This window comes from Muntiacus reevesi, chromosome 11 (genome assembly GCF_963930625.1).
Source record: "Muntiacus reevesi chromosome 11, mMunRee1.1, whole genome shotgun sequence".
NCBI lineage: Eukaryota > Metazoa > Chordata > Mammalia > Artiodactyla > Cervidae > Muntiacus > Muntiacus reevesi.
This window is the reverse complement of record NC_089259.1, coordinates 78,712,293-78,725,843: the sequence shown is the minus strand read 5'-3', so window position 1 is coordinate 78,725,843 and position 13,551 is coordinate 78,712,293. Positions and strand designations below refer to the sequence as shown.

The following is a 13,551-nucleotide window of genomic DNA, read 5'->3' as shown; positions in this document are numbered from 1 at the left end:
CACTCTAAGATCAGGCATTCTGGGAAGAAATGCCATATGATTTGAATTAATGCTGAACTTTTTTTGATACTGCGCCAGGCAAAAATAGTGAGGACCTTGGGAAGCCACGGTGGTGTATTCACCATCTCTTTAACTATGAAGCCACAGAGGAAAGCATAGAAAAAAGAAGTTAGAAGTGATTTTTTTTTTATCTTCCTTTTGACACATTGTACAGATGTTTTTGTTTCAAAAATTTTTATTAAAAAAAAAGTTTTTATTAATTAAGGCAAAGGGCAAGTCCCTTTTGGCATTTAGTGATTGTTATCATTTCCATGGTTAGAATTTTTCTTCGAAGTTGGCATGTTAAAGGATAACCATGATACTCAGGGCATTAAACTACCTTGAGTTCTAGAAATTGAATCCCTATCTCTTTAATATATATTTTGAATATGCATCCTATGTTTTGAATTTGAATTCATGTCAGGGTGCGAAGTAGGTAGATCTGAGCTCCCTGGGTTGTATGTTCATATTAAGTGGTTAAATTTTTCTCAGCCTTCTGGTTTTCAATTTACATAGCTCAGTTCTTTTTTTCTTTTCTTTTAGAAACTCAAAATTTTGCTTACTCTGCTGGAAGAAAACAGTAACCCAGTCTATGTGTCACGTGTATTCCAGGGTCATCACTTTACTTTTCAAGTTTTTCACTTGGTTTTGCTTCCTTTAGTTCCTCAGTTTCCCAGGTAACAGGCTTCCAAGTTCTTCCAGTTCTTGTTTCGGGAGACCTGTGTGTAGAAGGGCTGCCCGAAGAAACCAAAATGAGCACGGCCAGCATCAGATGACAGGGTGGACACGCATAGTGCCAAGAAGATGATGTTGGTAGAGGATTCTCATAAAATGCTCATTGTTTCATAAGCAAATAAGCGCAAATTATGTCATGTGCAGTTTTATATGGACACAAAGTTTTTATTCTTTCTAGAAAACTGAACTCTCTCATTTCCTGACCCTGTATGCTCATTATCTGTCTCTCTTTTGTGGGTCTCTCTGGTGAGAAAAGGATTTGCTTTAGGGATGTCCATCAACGCCCCCCCCAACTCCATCCCAGCCCCATCCCAGTAAGCTGCTTTTTAAAATGGTCTAGAGACTTCCCTGGCAGTCCAGTGGCTAAGACTCTGTGCTTCCAATGCAGGGGCGAAGGTTTGATCCCTGGTCAAGGAACTAAGATCCCACAAACCAAGAAAATAATTAAATAGTATGAAATACCCTGCATAGGCTATCTCGATGTTTCCTTCTTTCCATCATACCCTAAGAATGATGGATGCGCTCCATCGGGAGGGGCCCACTCTGTAGAATTTCTTGGCGCGGGCCTCAGTGCCTGGGATGGACCCATGTATGCGTCGGCACGCAGCCAGCAGTTAATGCCCCATCCAGTTACCGAGGTGAAGACTGAAATCAAAACAGCCGAGATCCAGGACTCCAGCTCACCCTCCCCCGGGTGCAGAGCCGTAACCACCCAGTGAAGACACATTAAAATGCGTTAGGACTTCCTCTCCGTGGGCACAGCCTAAAGACACCGCCAGAAACGCAGTCTGCCTTGCCCACTGGGTCTCCTCTGTTACTCAGATCACCAGCACGCTGCCTACCTGTAGGGAGGGAGAAACCGCAGTTAAGTCCGCCTACAAATACACGGGCAGGTACAGATGTTCGGGCAGGTACAGATGTTCGCGGAGTAGTTTTCAGACCTGAAGAGAACTTTTAGGCGATATGAACTCAGGGTTTCCCCCCACCCCCTGCTAAGCCATGATCTCCACCCACTTAAAATCAGGCCCTGGGGGAACCAGCTAGTGATTTCAGTACACTCAGCTCAGTGCAATTAGATCCCAGAAGCAAAAGCTTTTAAAAGCAGGCTATAAAATGCCCATGTATCTTTATGAACCCTCCTTTCTAACTAGATAGAGATACTCTTCTGATAATTTTTGATTTGATAAAATCTAGTTTTTCTCTTGAGTCAAGGGGGGAAAAAAAGTCTGGGCACTAAAAGCTTAGATATAACAATGTTCTTTTTTTCTCTCTCTAAATGAGTAAATGCAATTTCATCCATTTAGTTCAGTCATACTATGATTGTGGCAGCACTGGATGATGCTGGTTGAGAGATGCAAAGAAAAATTAAGTAGAATGAGGTTAGCAATTTATTTTTACCTTCTCCCAGTTAAAAATTCACAATACATTCAAGTCAACAATAAGAAAAATTGCAAAACTGTCTCCTGAAGTAGAAGCAGATTTTACTCCCAAGAGTTAGCACTTTCTTATTGTGTTTCAAAGTTGGCCACTAAGCCTTTTAAAGCTTGTTGGTGACTAGCTGTTGCATCAGAAATCAGAATATTAATCTTGAGGCTTTATTTCAGAGTTCAAGGTCAAAGAAGACTTTCGGCTATGCTATTTCTCAAGGTTGGGAGGCGGAGGGCAAGGGAGGGCAGGGGACATCTTTAGAATTAGGACCACGTGCCCTTCACTCCTTGATAAGAAGGTCCTGAGGAAGACAGACATTAGTTTTTACTGTGAGATTAGATGTAAAATAAGTTGAAGTTGCTCAAGTTATTTTATACTTGAACTTGCTATGAAGTTTACCTTCTGAAGTTTCCATTGGTACTCACATCTTAAAACAGGGTTTTCCCAGACAGCTTACATCATTCCTAACTCAGGGCAAAAATCCTTTCATGGTGGAACATATAACTGTACTCTTTTTTTTTTTTTTTGACCGAGCTGCATGGTTTGTGGGATCTTAATTCCCTGACCAGGGATTGAACTAGGGGCCTCATCAGGGAGAATGCCAAGTCCTAACCACTGGACTGCCAGAGAATTCCCTCTTAACTGTGTTTTAAAGTTTAGCCCCCTTTTATTTATTATTTTTTTTAAAGGTTTTATTGGGGTATAGGTGCTTTGCGATGTTGTGTTCGTTTCCACTGTACAGCAAAGTAGATCAGCTCTGCACACACACACATGCCCTCTTGTTTGGATCTCCTTCCCATTTAGGTCACTGAGCACAGAGTTCCCTGCGCTGTACTGTGGAGTATCACCGGCGGGTATGTGTCGGGACCTGCTGTGAGCGCAGGGAACTCTGCCCATCGTTACGTGGCAGCCTGGATGGGAGGCGAGTTCGGGGGAGAGCGGAAACCTGTAAGGCTGAGTCCCTTCACTCTTCACCTGGAGCTACCACCACGTGTCAATCAACTATACTCTGATACAAAATGAAAAGTTAAAAAAGCAACAGGGTCTCTGTGTCAATTCCAATCTCCTAATTCACCCCACCCGCCCCCCACTTGGCACCCCTTTAAAAAGCCACATATCGGGGATGCTAAAACAAACGTTAGGAATGAATTTTTCAGCATCTTCCAGTAACTTTGCTACTTCCAAGTGGACTTCGAGAGGAGGGATGCAGAGTCCAGAGTGGAGAGGAGAACCTTCCGCAGCCATGGTGTTCTGCTGGCCCCCCTCCCCCCTCATCCCCCCCGCCCCCCATCCCAGCAGTGGCCTTGGCCTCAAGAACTCAGCCAAAGCTGCAACTTCAGGTTTCCTTCTGGGAATCTCCAGGGCTTGAGGCTTTCTTTTTTTTTCCTCACCAAGGGATAAAGAAACATCCACAGTTGGAGATGCAAAGCGGTCTTCTCCCACTATACATTTTCTGCCTGCTGTGTATAGTCTGTGTATGCTGAATTCTAGGTTGCTCTTTGATTTGAATGCTTCTGGAGTTCTTTATGTTTAGGGGCTCCTCAGACATCACTCTGAGTAAACCAAAGGGAGCTCTCCACGGAGGCGCTGGTATTCAGAAAAGGCACTGACCTATAAATTAAAATCAAAAGAGAAGTCACTCGAATTATGTGCACCCCTCCTGCTTCCAGTCTGACAAAGTGGAAGTCAGCTGTAGTTTCTGCCTCTGCAGATGCAGTTCTGAATGTTATTCACCAGTGACTCTTCTCTGCTGTGACTTGTCTATCCTTTGTTGTACTCCTTTATTTTTTTTACTTTTACACCTGAATCTTTGATCTTTTTACATCAAGGTTAAAATAAATAAGTCTATATTACTTCCCCTTATCTGTTTTTTCTTCTTCTTCTGTGTATCAACCTTCAAATCTTATTTTTATCATTTGTCAGCTCAGTGTTAAAGTTTTAGCAAGAAACACTTAGTTATTGAACTTTGCATTGGGGTGCATTTATGTGTGTATGAATTAGAAAAGATGGGAATTCCACTTCAGTTAAGTAACTAAACCTTTGAGACTGTCAGCCAGATAAAGACATCAGCTTTTCACCATTTTTTTCTGTATAAAAACATATCCTAAATTTTGAGAAAAATCAGATGAGAAAACTCAAGTGACAGTTATAGCACTGCTCTGATATTGCTCAGAAAGAGTGCCTGCTCACACTTACCCATGCTATTCTAGGCCTTTGGGAGGAAAAGATATTTTGAAATTTAAGCCCAGGTTTGGAAAACGCAAAAGGGAAAGAAGACAGAAAATGGAAAGAAAAAATAAAAAATTTTTTAGAGTCGCCAAAGCATGCAATCTCCTAATTCACCCCACCCGCCCCCCACTTGGCACCCCTTTAAAAAGCCACATATCGGGGATGCTAAAACAAACGTTAGGAATGAATTTTTCAGTATCTTCTTATCGGCCAAACATTTTCTCAGTCATCTACAAGAGAATACTATCTACTTTTTACTCTTAAAAAAAAAAAAAAAATCTGAAGGCAATTTTTGTCCAGTTTCCCAGGAGAAACTCAGTGTCAGCAAGAACAGAAGAGTGAGATATGATTGTGAGCCCGGACTTTAAGGAAGCACTCAGATAAGCAAAGAGATACTTAGACACACAAGAGACAGCCATTGTTATTACGGAAAACAGTGAATGTAAAAGTCAGTAACTGGAGAACACAGAAACGAGTCAGCCCAGGCCCCATTTTCCAGCTGAGATACTCATCCACACATACATGTTTCCACTCACACCTGTCCTGATTTGTCTGCTGCCCTGCCGTTTGGGAAACAAACAGCCCATTAAAAGAATGTCTTTGGATGTATTTTTATCAGAAAGTCTGTCCCCTTTTCAGTGCTTTTGAAAGTATAGAGTTAGTAGGCACGACTTTGGTCGTTAGAGAAAGGAGAATACTCTGAGGGTCCAGTGGTTAGGAATCTGTGCTTACTATAGGGGCTGCAGGTTTGATTCCTGGTCAGGGAACTAAGATCCAGAATGCCACACAGCATGACCATAAAAGGAAAAAAAGAAAAGGAAAGAGAGAAAAAAAAATAGAGAAGGATTTATACGGCAGAATTGGATATGAAACACTTAGTTCCCTGCCCCTTGAACTGTGGAGGAATAGAAATGTCTCAACGTTCACCTCCTTTTCTTGTCTGGAACTTGACCTGTAATTTAAATCCTGTCCCTCAGCAAGTTAGCTAGCATAACAGCCTGTCTTTTTTCAGCTTTAGTTACAATGCTGTTCAGAGAACTCACTGTCCTAAAGAGATAGACCTTTGTCTTCAAATAGAGTAGGGCATGGACTGTTGAGAAAAAAGAGACACTGAGAATGGTTAAACATCCTGCCTTCCCCTCCTCCTCGAGGTGGAAAGGGAATCGAGCTGGGGGGCCTGAACCAAGTCCTTGCCTTATGTCCCGAGCTGCCCGGGTGACTCAGAGCAGTGGGCACGTGTGGGTCCCTCTGTCCATCCAGAGTTCTGCACCAGGGAGTCTGGTTGATGAGTCTGACCAAGGTCGATGGTGGTGGGCAAAGCACATCCGTTCATTCGGGTCGAGTACAAAATGATAGCAAAACTCTAGGACTGGAAGATGCGAATTCTAGTACAACCTCTTAAGCGCCAGAAAGGCTGGGGAAAGAAAAAGGGGCGTGGGAGTCTCCTCTCCTGAGTGTTTATAGAACTTGGACGCTTGACAATCAGGGAGCATCAAGGTAATTGTTCTTGAGGCAGGAAATCAGTAGTAGAGGAAGCAGGTGCTGGGTGATGATTACCGCGGTTTGAAATTACCGTATTTACTGTACTGCTCTTTGGAGGCTGAACTCCAAAATAGTCAGCTTTTGGAAGATGCCGCTCTTTTTATCTACAGACTCAGGCAAAATCCGTTGATTATAAAGGGAGGGGAAAGCGCTTAAGCCCATTGGACACCAGAGGTCATACGCGCGGCAGTGTGGATGACATCCATCGCTCTTTGTTTCTTTATTTTTTTCGTTTTGCCTTTCAGCATCCCATACTTTCAGCAAACCTGTGACTAAGAGTGAATTCTTATTTTCCAAATTGTTTTCAGACATTTCATGTTCATGTAAACTTGGCTTATTGATTTCCTGATTTTTTCTTTATTTTTTTGTTTTGTCCATTTTATTTTTGATCAGCTACATCAAATGGGTCTTTGGAGGGCCTGGATAACCAGGAGGGAGGGGTGTGCCAGACAAGAGCCATGAAGATCCTCATGAAAGTTGGACAAGGTAAAAAACCGTCTGCTGATTCACGGAGCCTCTGATCTGGTTGGGCCCCCAGCTAGTATGGCTGCCCCCAGGGCTGCGCACACGCGCCTCCACTCACTCTTCAGCTTAGTTTCCAAAGCAAACCTTTCTGCGCACCTCGAGCCACTGACCGACTTCCTTAAGTTGATGCAGCCCACTTCTTTTTATTGGAGACACTTCTAAAAGTTGAGGTCAGCCAGGTTCAGTGTCTATGGCCATGTCTGTATCTGAAGATAAACTTTTCCTTCTTCAAAGCAAAACACCCCCTTTGGTTCGCAATTAAAATATCCAGAATGTAAATTAAAGTTTCTGCCATTTTGCCCATCTCTGCCTCTTGTCTATGGAAGACTTGTGTTCACTGGGCCTTTTCACACAGAGATGACCTCTTGTGTAGAGAGAATTATTCTTCTAATTAGAAATTGGGGTAGTAGTCAGTCAACTCGCTCAGTTAAATTAAAATGTCATCTGCAATGTTCTGCCTGCCAAATGCAAGAATCCCTATAGTTTCCACAGATGGCCTCACTAGCTAAACCTCTGAAGTAACTAGTAGAACCGTTGTGCTTTCAAAGGAAAATTATATTCTTGCATCTCACAGTACTTTGCATAAAGAATCTTATGTTCATTGCTATTCGTGCCTCTTGAGATTTAGATCCTGCTCCTAAAGGTAGATCGCGTCAGATCTCTGTGCCGTAAGTAACTGCTTGTCTTTCATGTAGATGCAAGTTCCGCTGGGTCAACCAGGCATAATGATCCAACGAGACGGCCAGAATTCGAAGCTGGTACAAATGGAAGAAGTTCAACAACAAGTCCCTTTGTCAAACCAAATTCAGGTACAGCAGCGTGGCTCGTGTGTGTCTAGCCTGCGTGGACCGCTCTTACTGTGTATCACACTTACGGTGTCACACTCGGGGGAGTACCAGAGCGCGGGTACTTCTGCCCCAGAACATACTTGTTCTTCCCGCAGGCAGTAATCTTTGCTCTCGGTTAGTTGTTATTAATCACCCAATCAGAATACAGTAATTCACTGCCACAAAAGTCTTAGATTCAAGAGAGCAGAATCCATCAAATGTAAGTGCCAATTATTAGCACTGCTCTTTCAGATCAAAGTTATTTTCATTGGCTGACACTTTATCATGCTGGTTGCAACACTAGCTTCAAGCCGGTGTTAATGTATATATAATTAAGGCTCTAATGCCTCATCTAATTATATCTAATCCACAGAGAGCCTGATTGATCCTCTTCTACATTTAAGATGGTAACGTCTTAAAATATTGCACAATGCTTCGTTTTTCGTGGTTCCGTCAATTTTATTTTTCTTTCCATGAATTCAGTGTAAAATGAGATATTAAAGGGAGTCCTGGCAAAAGTTTAGATACTGTTGTGTAACTTCGCTTTTTTAGCAGTCTTTGAGCAAATAGCTGTGTTTGTTACCACTCGAATGAACTTGTTACGTGGTGGTCGCTGAGCAGACGTCAGCCGTTCCGTATTAAAGATCCGCACGTCTGGTTGGTAGTCGCGCGAATTTAGCCTCTGTAGCAATATTCCACCTCTTTCCAAGCGTCAAGGAGGGAAGTTGTTATTTCTAACTTTCAATGACAAGATGTGTCAAATTCTTATGACAAGCTGATAAATGGATAATATAATGATGCCAGGCAGTTTTCTAATGCTTAACATTTGGGTTGGCAGTCTGTTCCGTGTGAGAGTTTCTACTGCCTTCCAGATATATTTTAAGTGTAAATCAAGTAATACAAACGAGTTACGGTTTGAACATTTTCCCAGGCCCCATGCCTCTTCGCGAGCGCTCCCGCCATTCTGCGGGTGGGCAGGCCTCGCCTTTAATGACAGGCGGTTTGCAGGGTAGGCGGGGCTTGCCTTTAATGACAGGCGGTTTGCAGGGTAGGCGGGGCTTGTCCTTAGTGACTGGCGGTTTGCAGGGTAGGCGGGGCTTGCCTTTAATGACAGGCGGTTTGCAGGGTAGGCGGGGATTGTCCTTTATGACAGGCGATTTGGAGATTCCCACCAAAAACTTGGTACAAGAGCAGGGCCACCTGAGCGGCAGACGCCGACCTGAAGACCTGGCCACTTGCTTTCCTGCGCCCTGTGGTGGCTGCAGGCTGGCTGACCTGGGCTGAGACATGGGGCAAGATCAAGAGCTGCCTGTCACAGCCCGTTCTCGCGGCTGATGGACGATGATGTATGGAAGGGCAATGGAGCAGTCTGGGAGCAGCATCAAAGCCCCACCTGGAGTCCCGTCTCCCCGCCCAGGGCTGGCTTCTGCAGTTTGCATTTGACTGTTTGTTTGTTTAACTGAAGTACAGTAGTGGCTCATTGGTTTAAAAAAAAAATCTGCCTGCCAATGCAGGAGATACAGATTCAATCCCTGGATCAGGAAAATCCCTTGGAGAAGGAAATGGTAACTCATTCCAGTATTCTTGCCTGGGAAATCCCATGGACAGAGGAACCTGGTGGGTTACAGTCCATGGGGTCGGAAAAGACTCACACGACTTAGTGACTAAACAAAACGTAATTACCATGTCGTGTTAGTTTCAAGTGTATAGCACAGTGATCCAGGTATGCATATATAGTCTTTTTCAGATTCTTTTCCTTTAAAGTTATTACAAAATACTGAGTGTCATTCCCTGGGCTATCAGTAGGTTCTTTTATTGTATTGTTAGTCGCTCAGTGGTGTCTGATGTTTTGCAGCCCCTTGGACTGTAGCCCGTTAGGCTCCTCTATCCATGGGATTCTTGCAGGGAAGAATACTGGAGTGGGTTGCCATTTCCTTCTAGGGGATCTTCCGGATCCAGGGATGGAACCCGGGTCTCCTGCATTGCAGGCAGGTTCTTTACCTTCTGAGTCACCAAGGAAGCCCACAGTAGGTCCTTGTTGGTTTTCTAGTTTATATATATAGCAGTGGTTGGTCAATTCCAATTTTCTGATTTACCCTTGCATTTGGCTAATAAACGAGGTGATTGGTTTACCAGGGTCTAGCTGCCAGGGAAGTGTTTGGCCCCCCGCTGAGTTTTCCCACCTGGGCACACCCCCCTTACCCCAGCAGCGCTCGAGGACCCCGCCCAGCGGTGACGCTTCTGACCGCTCTCCCTGTCCCCATCCTCCCCACAGGTTCCAGCACAGACGGTAGCAGCGCCGGACATTCTGGGAGCAATATCCTCGGTTCCGAAGTGGCCTTATTCGCAGGGATAGCTTCAGGATGCATCATCTTCATCGTCATCATCATCACGCTGGTGGTCCTGCTGCTCAAGTACCGCCGGCGACACCGCAAGCACTCGCCGCAGCACACGGCCACGCTGTCGCTGAGCACGCTGGCCACGCCCAAGCGCGGCGGCAACAACAACGGCTCGGAGCCCAGCGACATCATCATCCCGCTAAGGACCGCGGACAGTGTCTTCTGCCCCCACTACGAGAAGGTCAGCGGGGACTACGGGCATCCGGTGTACATAGTCCAGGAGATGCCCCCGCAGAGCCCGGCGAACATTTATTACAAGGTCTGAGCCTCGGCGGTGCCTTCGCTTCCGGAGGAAACTTACTGTCCCCGCTGCTGCCCGCCGAGGGTCCGAGACCCCCTGTGTCTGCGACGGACTGACGCGCAGCGGGGAGCGGGGACACCCCTTCTCGGAAGAGCCCCGTGGAGTCGGACAGCCTTCTAGTCTGTAGCGTTTCGGCCGCGGTGACGGAGGATGCGCCCCGGCCGTCGGAAGACTCGCGTAGAAGATGCGCGCGCGCGCCCCGCCCTCCCCTCCTCCCGGTACCACTGGGTACCACGAGCGTGCGCGCCCGCGGGCCTCCGCAGGAGCCGGGAGACCGAGCGGCTGGTGGGCGGGAGCGAGAGCTGGGAGCATCCCAGGCCCCTGGGTCGCCGGGCCTGGCGGGGCCGCCCTCTGCTCGGGCGGGACCCCCGACCCCTCACCCCTGAGCTGCACCCCGGACTTGTCGCACAGACTCTGGCTGCGTGAGGCCTTGGGAGACCGCTGGCTTCTAGTCTTCACTGTTGCACACGCTCTGTCATCCAGGGCTCTGCAGGCCTTCACCCGAGATTCCCTCCCCCACGCCACACTCGCATCACTCATGGGACACTAACGGTGGGCGTCTCCTACTCCATCCTTTTGCCACAACAGCCGCAGCGGAAGGGGTCATACGTTGATAGGAATGGCGTTTGCGGGTAAAAAGGAGCCTTCCAGCTAGATGCTCGGCTGTCAGCCCAGGAAGAGGAGGAGTTTCTTGAGAAGGGGGGCGTGGGGGGAGACGCAAACGCTGTCTACAAAGGCGGTTCTGTGCTGCCGCCTCTGAAACAAGATTTGGGAAGGGAAAGCCCCAATTAGGGAGCACAGCACTTTGGTTCTGCTAAGATTTTTAAGAGGCAAGTAGGAGACACAACGACACACACAGTAGATTAGGGTGCATTTGAAGGAATCACTCTTATCAAATAGCAATGCACAGGAAAAATAAAAGAAATAAATAGTCCCTTTCTAGCCGGGTGGAACGAAGGGGCATTGTTGGTAGAGGACCAGGCTTGGAGAGAAGGGTGATTCGGGCAGGACTTTCTTGGTACTGGCAATAGACGTACAGCTGTGAAGCTGTAGGGAAGTCGTCGGTCTGCTTCGGATGTTGTTTAAAGCGGACCCAGCTGCTATACTTATCATATTTTATTAACACAGGGAGAGCCTTTAGCAGAGAGCCAAATCTGACCTAGCAGTTTAAAAAGCCAAAGGTCACACGGGCTGTAATTCCATCATCATTGACATTATTAAGGCATCTTCATATCCTTAAGGAAGGTCAGATCCCCCCGCCCCCTCATCGCCCCTCCCCTGCCGCCCCGCTCCTCATCGCGCCTTGTGACACTTCGGTTTATGGCGGGGCCGTCCTGGCCTGGGGCCGAGGGGTGGGTGCTGAGCGAGACTGCAGTCCCTGGTACCCTGTCAGGGTGAGACACACACGGCAACCCTCCTAGGAGTCCTGAGGGCCCAAACGATGATGCCGAGGGGGAAGGAAGGTAGGGTGTGTTTATAATAGGTATATAGAACACAAGGGATATAAAGTGAAAGAGTTTTACTAATATATATTTTAAGATTGCACACAATCCACACCAGAAGATGTGAAACTCATTTGTGACGATTAAGTGGTCTCAAACGCTCCGTGGTTTTTTGTTTTGTTTTGTTTTAATTGGACTGCTACTTCTGGGAAAAACGACATTACTCCAAAAATAACAATAATGGGAGCAAACACAAAAATAACCAATCCTCTGAAGGCATGTCACGTCACCGTAGATTAGGAAGTGCAAGCCCCAAATACCAGGAAATCAGTGTTCACTGCATCGTGTTTTCAACAATGAGAAGATGTGCTGGCCTTTAGTTTCTGTGCTGTGTTTTCCCTCGCCTCATGGGCTGAAGTGTTCGCTAGAATCCACCGGGTCACGTCGAGGGGGCTTCAGCTGAAAGTCCAGCCTGACCCCTTCCTTCCTCTCCCCCCCCTCCCCTCGCCCCTTCCCTACTGGGAAAAGAAGCGAGTAAACAGGAAACCTACTTTTTATGTGCTATGCAAAATAGACATCTTTAACATAGTCCCGTTACTATGGTAACACTTTGCTTTCTGAATTGGGAGGAAAAAAAAAAAGAAATGAAGCAACAGCATTTTTAAGGTTCTCAAACCTCCAGTGAATACCTGCAAAAATGAGTTGTCACAGAAATTCTTCTTTCTACTTCCTGAACCTGAAAATGATGTTGGTCCAAAGTGCGTGTGTGTTTGTGTGAGTGGGTGTGTGGTATACATGTGTACATATATGTATAATATATATCGACAGTATATATTATATATATCTATATCATAGTTCTGTGGAAGGTTGCCATGGTGACCAGCCACAGTACATATGTAATTCTTTCCATCACCCTGGCCTCTCCTGTATGTGCATTCATAAAAGGTTTTCTTGTAAGCCATCAAAAATTGACCTTTAGGATGGGGGAGAGGGGCAAGAAGGGGAAAAATGGGAAACAGTCAGATTTTAATGCAATCGAAGGTGCGTGTCGTCAGTTGGCTACATTTTGAGGATGTGCTAAACTGTGAAAAAAAATCAGATGAGTTGATGAGGAGTTGCCTGCAAGCAGTTGACAAGTAGTCTGTGCGTCTGTTTGGTGTGTGGTGCAGAATATGACAATCTACCAACTGTCCCTTTGTCTGAAGTTGGTTCAGCTTTGGAAAGTTACTGTAAATGCCTTCCTTGTATTCTCATCCCTAGTCACCTGACTTTGGAATTTGCACCATAATGTTTAAGTGAAGATGCTGTAAATAAGTTCAGATTTTACTGTATATGGATTTGGGGTGTTACAGTAGCCTTATTCACCTTTTTAATAAAAATACACATGAAAAACAAGACAGAAATGGCTTTTCTTACCCAGATTGTGTACATAGAGCAATGTTGGTTTTTTATAAAGTCTAAGCAAGATGTTTTGTATAAAATCTGAATTTTGCAATGTATTTAGCTACAGCTTGTTAAACGGCAGTGTCATTCCCCTTTGCACTGTAATGAGGAAAAAAATGGTATAAAAGGTTGCCAAATTGCTGCATATTTGTGCCGTAATTATGTACCATGAATATTTATTTAAAATTTCGTTGTCCAATTTGTAAGTAACACAGTATTATGCTTGAGTTATAAATATTTTTTCTTTCCTTTGTTTTATTTTGATAGCCTGTCATAGGTTTTTTGATCTGCTTTAGTTCCACATTGCAGTTAGCCCCCAGCCAATGAAGTCACGTTCCAAACCTGTTTCAAACTGAATTTGTTCTTAAAAAAATAAAATATTTTTTTCCTATGGAAAAAGCGCCTTCAAAGTATTTTCCTTTCCTGCTTGTTTTCTTTTCCTTTGGCTTTCTTTTTTGTTGGTTATTTTAATTTGCCTCCCATGTTTCTCTGTGATTGCAGTTACCCAAACCCTTCTGCCCACAGGCGTGCACGCGCCCATTTTTCAAACCAGGCGGCGTGCACGATGTAAAGGCTCATCTTGCCCCATTCTGGTGCATGAGCCCCTTGGCTTCCCCGTAAAACTTTTGAACTCACGTTTT

At 45.4% G+C, this 13,551-nt stretch overlaps 1 protein-coding gene across 1 annotated transcript in view; it reads left to right on the top strand.

The window, feature by feature from the left end:
* The window catches only part of EFNB2 (ephrin B2), a 49,353-nt gene extending 36,062 nt beyond the window's left edge, over positions 1–13,291 (top strand). Inside the window, exons 3-5 of the mRNA XM_065901959.1 lie at positions 6,367–6,459; positions 7,194–7,307; positions 9,601–13,291. Coding sequence (XP_065758031.1) covers positions 6,367–6,459; positions 7,194–7,307; positions 9,601–9,989 — 596 coding nt within the window. The 3' untranslated portion in view covers positions 9,990–13,291. The remainder of the gene's footprint in view (positions 1–6,366; positions 6,460–7,193; positions 7,308–9,600) is intronic.
* The last annotated feature ends 260 nt before the right edge of the window (positions 13,292–13,551 follow it).